The sequence below is a fragment of the Narcine bancroftii genome, chromosome 13, assembly GCF_036971445.1.
Source record: "Narcine bancroftii isolate sNarBan1 chromosome 13, sNarBan1.hap1, whole genome shotgun sequence".
Taxonomy (NCBI): domain Eukaryota; kingdom Metazoa; phylum Chordata; class Chondrichthyes; order Torpediniformes; family Narcinidae; genus Narcine; species Narcine bancroftii.
In genome coordinates this window covers 38,021,536-38,034,114 of record NC_091481.1, presented here as the reverse complement: position 1 = coordinate 38,034,114, position 12,579 = coordinate 38,021,536, and the positions used below count along the sequence as shown (strand labels likewise).

General features: G+C 43.9%; 1 protein-coding gene across 5 annotated transcripts in view; it reads right to left on the bottom strand.

The window, feature by feature from the left end:
- Positions 1-3,877: 3,877 nt before the first annotated feature.
- Positions 3,878-12,579, bottom strand: part of cbll1 (Cbl proto-oncogene-like 1, E3 ubiquitin protein ligase) — a 68,384-nt gene continuing 59,682 nt past the window's right edge. For all 5 annotated transcript variants that reach the window (XM_069907423.1, XM_069907421.1, XM_069907424.1 and 2 more), the window contains one exon: positions 3,878-5,981. In XM_069907423.1, the coding sequence (XP_069763524.1) occupies positions 4,943-5,981 (1,039 nt within the window). In that variant the 3' untranslated portion in view covers positions 3,878-4,942. The remainder of the gene's footprint in view (positions 5,982-12,579) is intronic.

Below are 12,579 nucleotides of genomic sequence, written 5' to 3'. Positions count from 1 at the left end.
CCTGTTTCAATATATTCATCAATATGGGAATTAATAAATCCTTAAAATTCTTTATAAAATTTGAAAGTAAAATCATCCTCTCCTGGAGATTTCCCACCAGACCTCATTGATAATTTTTAAAGTCTTATTGCCCCTTTTTACTCTTTTCCACTTGGTCCTCCATTTAGTGCCAGCAGGGTATTTATAAAATGACACACCTTTTCTTTCTCTGTAAAAAAATTTCTTCCCCTCCCAGCCCCCCCGGCAACATAATTTTCAAGGTAGTAGGATGGCACAGAACATAATCATAGCCCGTCTGCTTTGCCAATCCCTTAACCAGCTCAACGTCTTTCCGTTTCTTGAGCAGAGCTGCACTAATATCTGGATAAAAGAACCCTTTCAACCTCCTGTACTCCAGAGGGCCTCACCTCTGAATTTCCCCTTTTGACGCTGCCCCTAATATTTTTTCACAATCTTGAAAATATTTTACCTCTATAAGGATCAACCAGGGCCTTTGTCTCAATCCTGACTTAGGGATTGGGGCTCTAAAGGCTCTTTCAATTTTAATGGGGGTTCCCAGTGCCTCCTTTCCCAATACTTCGGGGATCCATTTAGTTAGGAACGCTGTAAGATTCCTCCCCTCCGTGTCATCTTTCAGTCCCATTAATTTAATGTTGCTGCATTTTGTGAAGTTCTCCAAGTCCAACTCCTCTTCCTTCTTTAAGGAGACCTTTAATTTCTTGTTCCATTGTAGCATCTCTGTCTTTCCCTGCCCCCAATCTCTCTTCTACCTCTGTCACCCTGCCTGTCATAATCACCAGGGCCCCCTCCATCCATGTCTCTGGCCCTTCTGTCCACTACCTTCTCCAACCTGTCTTCCATTTGGGTCAGAATCTGTAAAATGTCTCTTACAGAGGACTCCAGGCCCTCCTCCTCACTTTTCTGTAGCAGACCAGCCTTCTGACCTCTCCTGGCCTCGTGGCTGTGTCCCTCACTCTCTCAACCACCGCCACTTCTTCATCACTGTCCCAGCCACCTCACTCTGCATCCTCACCTGAGCTCACACTGACTCCACTCAAACCCAGTCTCTCGACTTGACACCCCACTCGTGGATCACGGCCATTGGAGAGCCCACCCTTTAGCTCCCAAACTTGAGTTGCGAGGGGGGAGCAGCTCCCTTTCTCCTGTCCCGGGGCCCATTATAACACATGACCGCTCCTCTGTTCTGGCAGCAGCCCAATTGCGGGACTCCTGTTGGTGCTGGGGTCAGCGGACCGCGTCTTTTCCCCAACATTGTTTCTGACACTTGCCTTATGTCCTTATCGGGCTGCCCATTTCCTCGCTGTGCTTTCCCATTTTTTGTTGATTGAATCTTCTTCATCCTCTTCCTTCAATTGGGCAGAATTTTTCCCCCTTTTTTCAAATGTAGGACTTTTTAATGCTGTTTTCTGGTCTAGGTTTGGGAGCTCCTAGGATCTGCAACCCTCCGAGACCATCACGTGACCCCGAAAGTAAAAAAGAATTGATGGGAAAACAGAAATTGATCTTGCTGAAGTGAGAAATAATGTTTTATTTGAGGAGGAAATTCTCAAGTGCTAGTGGGATATTATCTAAAAGATTCATCAGGTCGTAGTTCCTAAAGCATAAAGGAATGACATTTTAAACTTGGTCCATTCTTGGTGTAAAAAAGACTGTAGATAAAATAACACTTTTATTAGCATAATTTAAGGAGGGACATTGTGACTTTTTGCAGGATGTGTCACATTTGTCAGGTTGTGAGTAAAGCTAATAAGAGGCCGCCAAAGGCACCGTTACAACCTGTACCTGTTGTGGAGAACCCTTTCCTAGAGTTATTGTGGATTGTGTTGGTCTGTGGCCTCAGAAGCTGGTAATCACTACTCCTTAACTGTTATGCGTGCAGCTTCCAGGTTTCCAGAAGCTATTCCCCTTAGGAACATAAAAGCTAAATCCATAACCAAAGCTTTGGTTAAATTCATTACAATGGCAGGATTTCTGAAGGAAATGCAATCAGATCAAGGAAGTGATTTTCTGTCAGAACTTTCCCAGTAAATTATTTATAAATGAGGAGTTAAACAAATGACATCATCTGCATATCATCCTGAAACTCACGGTGCCTTGGAGAGATTTCATTCGACACTCAAGAACATGCTGAGGACTTATTGGAGTGGGATGAGGGTGTCCATTTGCTTCTGTTTGCAGTAAGAGAATATGTACAAGAATCATTAGGCTTCAGTCTTTTTGAGCTGGTGTTTGGACATCAAATTAGCCTTTTAGCATCCAAAGGAGGCAAAGAAATATTGTCGATGTTTCGAACCTGTGCCCTTCTTCAAAGAATTCGAATGAGTCAGAAGCGGGAACTCTCAGAATTCAGACAGTGGGGAGGAATCCAAACCAACAAAAGGTGTTAATTGGATGTGATAAGGGAGGTGAGAATTTATCATGTCTGAAGAAAAGGAGACAGGGAAAAAGGGAGGCAGAGCTGGGGGAAGGCGACAGGGAAGCCGATATTAATGCCAATCAGTTGGGGATGAGGTTTGTTCCTCCAATTTATGGGTGGTCTCGGTCTGACAGTGCTTGAGACCATGGGCAGGCATGCCAGCAAGGGAATGGGATGAGAATTGAAATGGATGGCCACTGGGAGATCTGCGCTATTGCAGGGGACAGAGCCGAGGTGCTCAACAAAGCAATTTCCCAGTCTGCGTCCAGTCTCTCTGATGTAGTGGAAACCACAATGGGTACACCGGATGCAGGAAATGACCCCTGCAGATTCACAAGTGAAATGTTGCTTCATGAGGAAGGGCTGTCTGGTGCCCTGAATAGTGGTGAGGGAGGAAGTGTGGGCACAAATGGAGCATCTCCTGTGGTCGAAGGGTTAGGTCCCAAGGAGACGATTGGTGGGGAGGGAGGAGTGGACAAGGGAGTCGAAAAGGTGGGGTCCCTGCAGAAGGTAGAGAGGGGAGGAGAGCAGAACAGTGGGATCTTGTAGTAGGTGCTGGAAATGGCATTAGATGTGGAATCTGGTGGGTGGTCTCCTGTCCTCTTGCACGTGGGAGAGGAGGAGGCCAGAGCAGATATGCAGGTAATGGAGGATATGTGGGTGTGTTGATGGAGGCAGAGGGAAAGCCACAAAGAGGCACAGTCGAGGTAGCTGTGCGAGTTGATATGTTTGTGGAAGATGTCTGTTGAAAGTTTGTCTCTCGAGATGGAGACAGAGACTGAGAAAGGAGAGAGAGTTGCTAGATATGGGCATTATCCATTTGAGGTCAGGGTGGAAGTTGGCAGCAAAGTGGATGAAGTCAACAAGCTCATCATGGGTACATGAGGCAGCACCAAAGTAGTCACTGATGTAGTGGAGAAAGAGTTGAGGGGTCAACAAAAAAACAGGCATAGCTGGGGCCCATGTGGGTTCCCATGGCTACCCCTTTAACCCGAGAAAGTGGGATGAGTCAAAGGAGAAATTATTGAGGGTGAGAACAAGTTCTGCCAGCCCGAAGGGGATGGTGGAGGAGAACTGATTGGGTCTATTGTCCAGAAAGAACCAAAAGCCTTCAGTATGGGAGTTTAGCTGTATAGAGGACCATGGTAAAGTGTTCAAGATATAGATGAGAAGGGTTTGGAGGAGGAGGGACAAAAAAATGTCGAGACCAATTCGGAGGGATAGGAGCACGTGGACATGATGGGTCTGTCAGGACAATTGGATTTGTGGATCTTGGGTTGGAGGTAGAAATAATAAGGTTGGAGGCCATGCCAGGGAGGTGACCGGAAGTGATGTTCAGAGAGGGTGCGTGATACAACACCTGAAATTAAGTCAGCAAGTGCTGCTATTAGCAGATACGAACAGATAGGAACAAAACAAATTACATTCAGCAAATTCAAGTCAATTTGACAAAAGGAGTTTAATATATATATTTTTTAAATTGCTGTATTTTGGGTAAAAAAAAACAACTGGCAAAGCAACAATGGTCCAAATGTACCTGTTTTGTATGATTGTTCAGAGATACTAATTATATTTAAAATACAATATTGAGAAACCTGTGGAAAAAGCATCCAGAAATTTCACCCATTTATAACAATATATCATGTAAAACATGAAGTGGAGAGATAGTGATGAACTTCTTGTTTATATCGTCAGCCAAGCATTCGCAGGATTGGTTTAAGACGAGCTCAGTTATGAAACAGAAGCTCATGACTAAACTTCACTGTTTTTTGGTAACCATTTCCAGAAAGTATTTAAAAGGATTCCATGTTTTTCTTTGAATTGTTAAAATCACAACATTAATGTTCTTCATTTTTATCTGAAATGGACACACTACTTGTTTGGAAGTTTATTCTTTTCTTGCATATTAAAAAATGGTTTCATTAGTAACAACTCCAGTGAGGAGATGGGCACAGGAACTAACACCATGTAGAGAGAGTGCAAAACTCATCCATATCGTAGCACTGGCTTATTTTGGATTTAGTATTCAACTCGAGTATTCACTCGAAACAGAAATAATCAAAAATATCTCCATTTCATTCTCTGGCGTTGATCACACAGTATTCCTCAAAATAGTATACATTTGTCTCACTTTAAGATTAGAATGATGACAGAATATTCTACAATATTAAGCAAAGAAGTCAAAGAATGAGGCCAAGAGTTTTAATTTAATTACATACACCAACTGCAAAATGGCATAAAGCATAATAAGAGCTGCTTGTTCCTCCAACCTATGACCAAGAGACCATTAGGAGGATAACTCCCAACGCTCACTGATGGTTTCCCCTCACAGATCAACTTTATGCAATGTTTAAAATAGTTGGTACACACTCTGAAACATGTCAGTGAAGCATGAGATCTCCGTGGGCTGATGCACAAGCTCTTGAGCTGCAGAGACTCTCCACTTAAATTTTAAAACTAACATGAATTGGAGCAGAAAACCGACAAAGCACTTTCATCTGCCACTTACTGATAATATGGTCTGTACCGTGCCTGATCGGGATGATGTGGCGCAGGCAGGGGAGCCTGTGGAGGTGGAACCTGAATCCTTGGTGGAGGGGGTCCTCTTGGGGCAGGCCAAACCCCAATACCTGGGCTGTGCCCTCCAGGCTGAGAAAATGGAGGACTCAGAGTTCCCTGGTCTTCTGAATACTGAGGCATTGAGGAGGCAGAGTAATGATGAGGAGGAGGAGTGTTCACGGGGGGTCCAGTGTGCTGTGGAGGGGGTGGTCCATGAGGAGGATGGTTCATGTACGGTGGCAATGGAGCCAAAATATGTCCTGGTGGTGGGTTGATAGGAGGTGGGGCTGCTGACAGAGGTGGAGGTGGTGCCTGGTTATACACCATATGAGGGTTGCCAGTCGCCTGTGCTGGGTGCTGCATGGGGTGGCTGATTGGTGGGGGAGGGGGAGGGGGAGGAGCATAGTGTTGCTGTGGAGGCAGCAGGTGGTGTGGGTGAGGTACCACTGGGTTGTTCTGGTATTCAGGGTGATGATGAGGGGTTGCAGGTGGGGGCTCACGGCTGCCTGAACTGGACGAGTCATCTTGGATGGGCACTGTGATCAAGTTGCTGTGTTTCCTTGTCGTCACAGTCGAAATGCGAAAGGTTTCCTGGTTCACTGACCTGGGCGGTGGAGCAAGAGGCATCTCGGAGGGCGGTGGACGAATGTCCTCGTGTGTCTGGCCATAGTGGTCATGTGACACGTGCTGCAGAGGGGGTGGGGGCATCATGATAGCATGCTGCTTGGGTGGGAGATGAGGAATATGGTGCTTGTCTTGTGGCATCAAAAAGCGCTCGGTCACCTCTGCCGGAGGGGCTAGGGCGGCGTGGACCTGCTCTGGCTGTGGACGAATGACGGCTTTGCCACTTCTCATGTGTCTATGGTTAATGTGAGCTTGCAAGTCTCTTTGAGAGAGGTAGGTCCGTTTGCAGCCTTGGACAATGCTGCACATGAACAGTGAGCCCCGCAGGCACTGCTCAATGCGCTGGACTGGGTCATTACACCTAAACAAAGAAAAGAAAGCAGGCTGTTATTGTCAATTTGTTACCATCACTGTTCACCCCATATCCTGATGGATATTCAAAAAGAAATAGTGAAGTGTGAAGTGTCACCTTTCAAAAGTTTAATCCTTTCATTATAAACAAAAGCTCAGATCTTTAAGATTGATAAGAAGGAATCAGACCCCAGTATCACAGACCCTGCCACGTTGTAGGAATAGAATCACACATAATCAATGCAGCCAAAATTTCAATTCCGGAATCAGAGTTTATGGCTCGCCCAGACTAGGTGCTTACTGTACAGCCTCGCCCAGGCTAGGTGCTTACTGTACAGTCTGATGCCTTATAGGTGAGTTTGTGAACTGACACACAAGAACAAAGTAAACTTAACTGCCCCAATTTCATGATTTTGAGGAACAAACACTTATGAAATGACCAGAGGCAGTACCATTGCCACAATGGATGTGTGGGCACTTCAGGCACCTGAAAAAATCGCTACTTAAATGGAGCTCATGTGCCAAACTCAAAAATCTAAGAAAAATTCAGTCAAAGATGAGACCTGTGCATTTGTTAAAGGTACAGGATAACAACATGCAAATTGCACTCAATAACGGTTTGGGTTGAGATAAAATATGCGAAACTCATCAGTAGGCCATCCTGCTTCCAACCTGCCCCTCAGTGGCACTGAGCTCATCTCATGAATCTTGGATAAAAACAATTCCGTAAATCTACCTGCGAAGAAACTTCTATCCCGAATAATCAATGCCTAATCCCCTAGCAGGCAGCCTACATCCAGCCAGATGTAGTCTTCCAGACTGAAAATTTTTAAAATGTGCATTCTGAAACTTATAAATAAAATAGTAATTCTCAGAATGGGAAAGATAAAAACACCCAAGTATTAATCACCCAAGTATTGGCCCAATCTGTTCATTCTCTCTTCACAGACCAAGCAGCAGCATCCACCCCAGGAATCTATCTCCCCATTGTGGAGCATCGAGTCTCTGCAGTTCACAAAGCAATTTCATCAGTCATGGTCTATGCCCTTAGCCTCTCCCCTTTCTTCAACCAGCCACCTACACTGGGGAGGGTAGCAGAGTGACTGTAATTATTACAGTAATTATCCCACCATCCAGGGCATTCTAGTGAACAATGAAATGAAAATAGATGGGAGGGCGTGTCTCCATGGGGATATTGTGCCCTCTGCAACAGGATATGGATAGGATGATGGAGTGAAGGTTCATGCTGTAAAGTCATGGCTTCCGCCTCCATATCCAAATTGTTCTCGTGTATAACAATCAGCACAGATCCCTGCACAATACCACTGGTCTCAGGCAACAAGTCACACACCCATCACACTCTGCAAGACTGCTTTGGATCTCACTTATTCTGGAACTGGGAGATCCTAACCACTTGGACCAGTCTCCCACATGGGACCTTGACAAAAGCCTTCCTGAAATTCATGGAAAATATATCAACTGCACTCTCTTCATCTACAACCAGTCAGATTGGTCAGGCAAGATTAGCCCTGGACATGGAGAAACAGAGATGAGTGTTGTATAGAGCGTTCCAGGCATTTTTGAGCATGAATCACGAAACGGTAGCAGGAAGCTGTAACAGGTCATTTGGAATGCAAAGGAATGGAGATTAGAAATAGGGAAATACAGTTACTACTGCATTTACACAGGATTGCTGATGCCATATCTGATGTACTGCACACAATTTTGCACCCTTATCTTAGAAAGAATAAACTAGCACTAAAGGCAGCCCCAAAAGACATGTACCTGGCTAACTCTTGGATTGGAGTTGCCTGACCTAAAATGGCTGAAAATATTAGACCTACATTCTTTAGAATTGAGAAGAATGAATCTTATTGAAACCAAGATCCTCAGAGAGGTTAACAGGTGAATATCAAGATATTTCCATCAGATGATGTTTCGATAGTAGCATGGATAGGAAAGGTTTAGTGATATGAGCTAAATGCAGGCAAAAGGCCATCTGACCCATCCAGCCTGCATGGTCATTCAAGAATGGCAATTGTAGGTGAATTGAAGCTATAGCTACCATCAATAATAGTGCTGACTGTTGCAAAAATCTTGTTAAGAGAAATTATCCTGCCTTATGGACTGTCTGAAATGTTGTTTAGAACAATGGTCCACACTTTATTACAAAAATAAATGAAGAATGATGCCAAGACCTGCCGATGGATCAACAGTTCCAGTGATCCCACAAGCAGCAGGAATAATGGAATGTGCATAATGGAACTTCAACATTGAAATTAACAGACGAAACTGGGCTGAATTCACAAAATGTGTTACCCCTGGCATTACTTCAGATACTGGCTACTCTGCAAACCAGGCCCGGATTATCAACTGCAGAGATAATCTACGAAAGATCACTGTAGACCCCTTGGCGAGCCAAGGCCGATTTACCAGTAAAAGTGAATTTATACATCGAGCATTACAGCACAGAAAACAGGCCTGTCAGCCCTTCTAGTCTGTGTCAAACTATTATTCTGCCCCGTCCCACTAACCTGCATCCAGTCCACAGTCTTCCAACCATTCTCATCTATTTACCTGTCCAAATTTCTCTTAAATTTTAAAATGGAGCCCACATTCATCACTTCAGCTGGAAGCTCATTCCGCACTCCCACCACTCTCTGTGTGAAGAAGCAGCCCATAATGTTCCCTCTAAACTTTTCCCCTTTCACTCTTAATCCACGTCCTCTGGTTTGTATCTCATCTCAACTCAGTGGCAAAAGTCTGCTTGCATTTACTCTATCTATCCCACTCATAATTTTGCATACCTCCATCAAATCTCCTCTCATTCTTCTACGCTCCAGGGAATAAAATCCTAACCTGTTTAACCTTTCCCTATAACTCAGTTCCTGAAGTCCAGGCAACATCCTATTAATCTTCTCTGCATTCTTTCTATCTTATTGATATTTTCCTTGTAGTTAGGTGACCAGAACTGCACACAATACTCCAAATTTGGCCTCATCAATGTCTTACACAACTTTACCACAACATCCCAACTCCTATGCTCAATACATATTGAGAGAAGATACGGATTCATATTTACAATTCACCAAGTTTAGCATTTGCAGGTACGCCACATGTATTGGCCAGAGAACACGTGATAAGGAAAAGAGCAATTATTCGGTGATGCCGCCTGATATCTATGTATTGATTAAGAATTGGGAGTGGAAGAAATTTGGGCCATGCTAGAAAGAATCATTCTAGTACTTTTCACCATGCTGCCTGTGAAGGGCATCCAAAGCGGATTCATCAGACTGTAAAATATACATAGGCAGAGGGTAAATAAGAACAAGGACGTTACTGAAAAACCTTTGCTTTTACTTTCTCCATCCCTCTCTAATCTGTTGAGCCCACTCCTCCTTGACTCCAAAGGGCAGCACAGTTAGCGGTTAGCACAACACTGTTACAGCACCAGCAAATGAGGCGAGAATCCAGTGCTGTTTGTTAAGAGTTTGTACATTCTCCCTGTGTCTGTATGGGTTTCCTCTGTTCCAGTTTCTTCCCACTGTTCAAAGATGTAACGGGGATGTAGGTTCATCAATTGGGTGGCACAGGCATGTTGCTCTATGTCTAAATTTAAAATTTATATTTGTATGGAAGTCCAGTGCAAAAGAGGCAAATGTTACCAGATTTTAAAAACAGAATGGGTATAATGGCCACTTTACCTGAATGCCCGTAGTATTCCATAGTTAGGTGGACATATAAGAGGTTCTGTGGAAGAGATTGAGTATTCCAGATTGTATGTTTCCTCCCTGGTGCCAGGATCTGAGATATCTCATATCGAGTTTACGGGCAGCCAGATATTGTGGTCCATATAGGGATGTGACGTAGGTAGGAAGGGTGAGGAGATCCAGCAGGAGAGTTCAGGGAGTTAGACACGAGGATGAAGAACAGGACCTCCAGGGTTGTGATCTCAGGAATGTTAGCTGTGAGGTTAGAAATAGGAGGATAATGCAGCTTGATACGTGGCTCAAATATGGTACAGGAGGGAGGGCTTCAGGTTTCTGGATCATTGGGCTCTCCTCCAGGAAGGGTGGAACCTGTTCCGACAGGACGGTTTCCATTTGATCTGGAGGGAGACTAATATCCTTGCAGGAAGTGTTGCTAGTGCTGCTCCAGTGGGTTTAAACTAGATTTGCAGGGGGGTGGGAATCAGAGTCCCAGAACAGATCGAGGAGCGGAGGAGGAAATTTCTCAGGTGCATCAATTTCAATGCAAGGAATAATGCAATGGAGTTTATTGCAGACAAGTGTGAGGTGTTGCATCTTGAAAAGACAAACCAAGAAAGGACATATACAGTAAATGGTAGGTCCCTGAGGAGTGCAGTAGAATGGAGGGATCTGGGAATACAGATACAAAATTCCCTGAAAGTGGGAGCACAGATGGATAGGGTGATAAAGAGAGCTTTTAGCATATTGGCCTTCATAAATCAAAGTGTAGGAGTTGGGATATTATGGTAAAGTTGTGTAAGATGTTGCTGAGGCCAAGTATAGAGTATTGTGTGCAATTTTGCTCACCTAACTACAGAAAAGAGTGCAGAGATGATTTACTGGGATGTTGCCCGGACTTCAGGAATTGAATTATGGGAAAAGTTAAACAGGCTGGAGTGTAGAAGAATGAAGGGAGATTTGATAGAGGTTTTAAAATTATAAGGGGATAGTCAGAATAAATGTAGATAGGCTTTTTCCACTGAGGGTAGGTGAGATACAAGCCAGAGGATGTGAGTTAAGAGTGGAAGAAGAAAGTTTAAGGGGAACATGAGTGGAAATTCTTCACACAGAGAGTGATGGGAGTGTGGAATGAGTTGCTCTCTGTATTAATGAATGTGGGCACAAATTTTAATATTTAAGAAGAATTTGGACAGGTACATGGATGTGAGAGGTATGGAGGCCTATGGACTGGGTGCAGGTCAGTGGGACTAGGCAGAAAAAAAAGGTTTGGCACAGACTAGAAGGAGCTTGTTTCTTTGCTGTAATGTTTGCCACTTCTCTTCCCATTCTCGTTATCCAAGTCCTTCTGCAGCCTTCATATTTCCTTTACACTACCTGCTCCTCCCACTTGCAAACTTGACCACAAAACCATGCCTTCCTCAATCCAAATCAATATCATAATAACCTAATATTGACTGGCACCTCCTGACTGCAAGAGAGACAGATGGTGCAGAATTTGTCAGGTGTGTCCATGAAGAATTCCTAAAACAGTATGTGGACCAGCCGGCTAGAGGAGGGGCCACACTGGGCCTAGTACTGGGTAATGAACCTGGTTAGGTGGTAGACCTCGGTGGGGGACCATTTTGGTTATAGTGATCACTAGTCTCTGAGCTTTAGCATAGCCATGGACAAGGATTAAAGCAAATAAAATGCGAAAGCTTTCAATTTGGGAAATTATGATGGGATGAAGCAAGAACTAAGGGAGAGTAAATTGGGAACAGATGTTCACAAAGAAATGTGGAGGATGTTTAGGGACCATATAAATCAGAATTGGAAGGGAGGTCCAATAAAATGGCTGACTTCCTGTCAAAGATGGAGTTCCCAAATTTGGATTTGGAAGGACAGGAAGATTTAGACTGTCCCTTCATGGAAGAAGAAATAGTGAGTGCATTGAACGCATTCAAACCAACAAGTCTCCAGGACAGGATGGGATTCTGCCTGAGTTCTATAGGGAATTTACATGGAGGTGATAGACCAGGCAATGGAGACTCATAGATTCGTGGAATCTTTCTCAACTGCAATCATTATGACGATTTTGAAAAAAGTCAAGGAGCCATTAAAGCCATCCTCTTATAGACCTATTTCACTATTAAATAAGGACCATAAGATAATCGCCAAAGCCCTGGCAAATAGATTGGTGAAGTATCTGACATAACTAATTAACAAAGATCAAGTGGGCTTTGTACCAAAAAGACAGGCAGCAGATAATGTGGGCAGACTACTAAGCATAATGCACCTGGCGCAAACTAGAAATGAGAGGGGTCTCGCCATGGCTCTCAATGCAGAAAAGGCATTGGATAGATTAGAGTGGGATTTTTTATTTAAAGTCCTGAAGAAAATTGGGCTAGGGCCAACTTTTATTAATTGGATAAGGGCGCTATATTATGCACCCAAGGTAAAAATTGTGACTAATGGGCAGATTTATTCAGCCTTCCCACTCACAAGATCAAGCAGACAGGGATGTCCGCTATCTCCAGCTCTGTTCATTCTGGCAATGGAACCGTTGGCTGAGGCCATTCATTAAAGGATGAGGACATTAAAGGATTTCAAGTAGGCCAGGAGGAACAGAAGATCAGTTTATTTGCTGATGACGTATTGGTACATTTGACAGACCCAGTAAGTTCATTGCCCAAGCTGCACACTTGGGAGGACTGTGGGGAGGTCTCCAGGTACAAAATAATTTGAGATGAAAGTGAGATTATGCCACTTACGGGGAAAAAAATAGTTACCTAAAGTGGACCCAAAATGGGATTAAGTACCTAGGAGTAAAAATTGATAATGACTTAAACAACCTGTATAAGTTAAACTTATAAACTTGCTGAGGAAGATCGAGGAGGACTTAAGTAGATGGATGTCCTT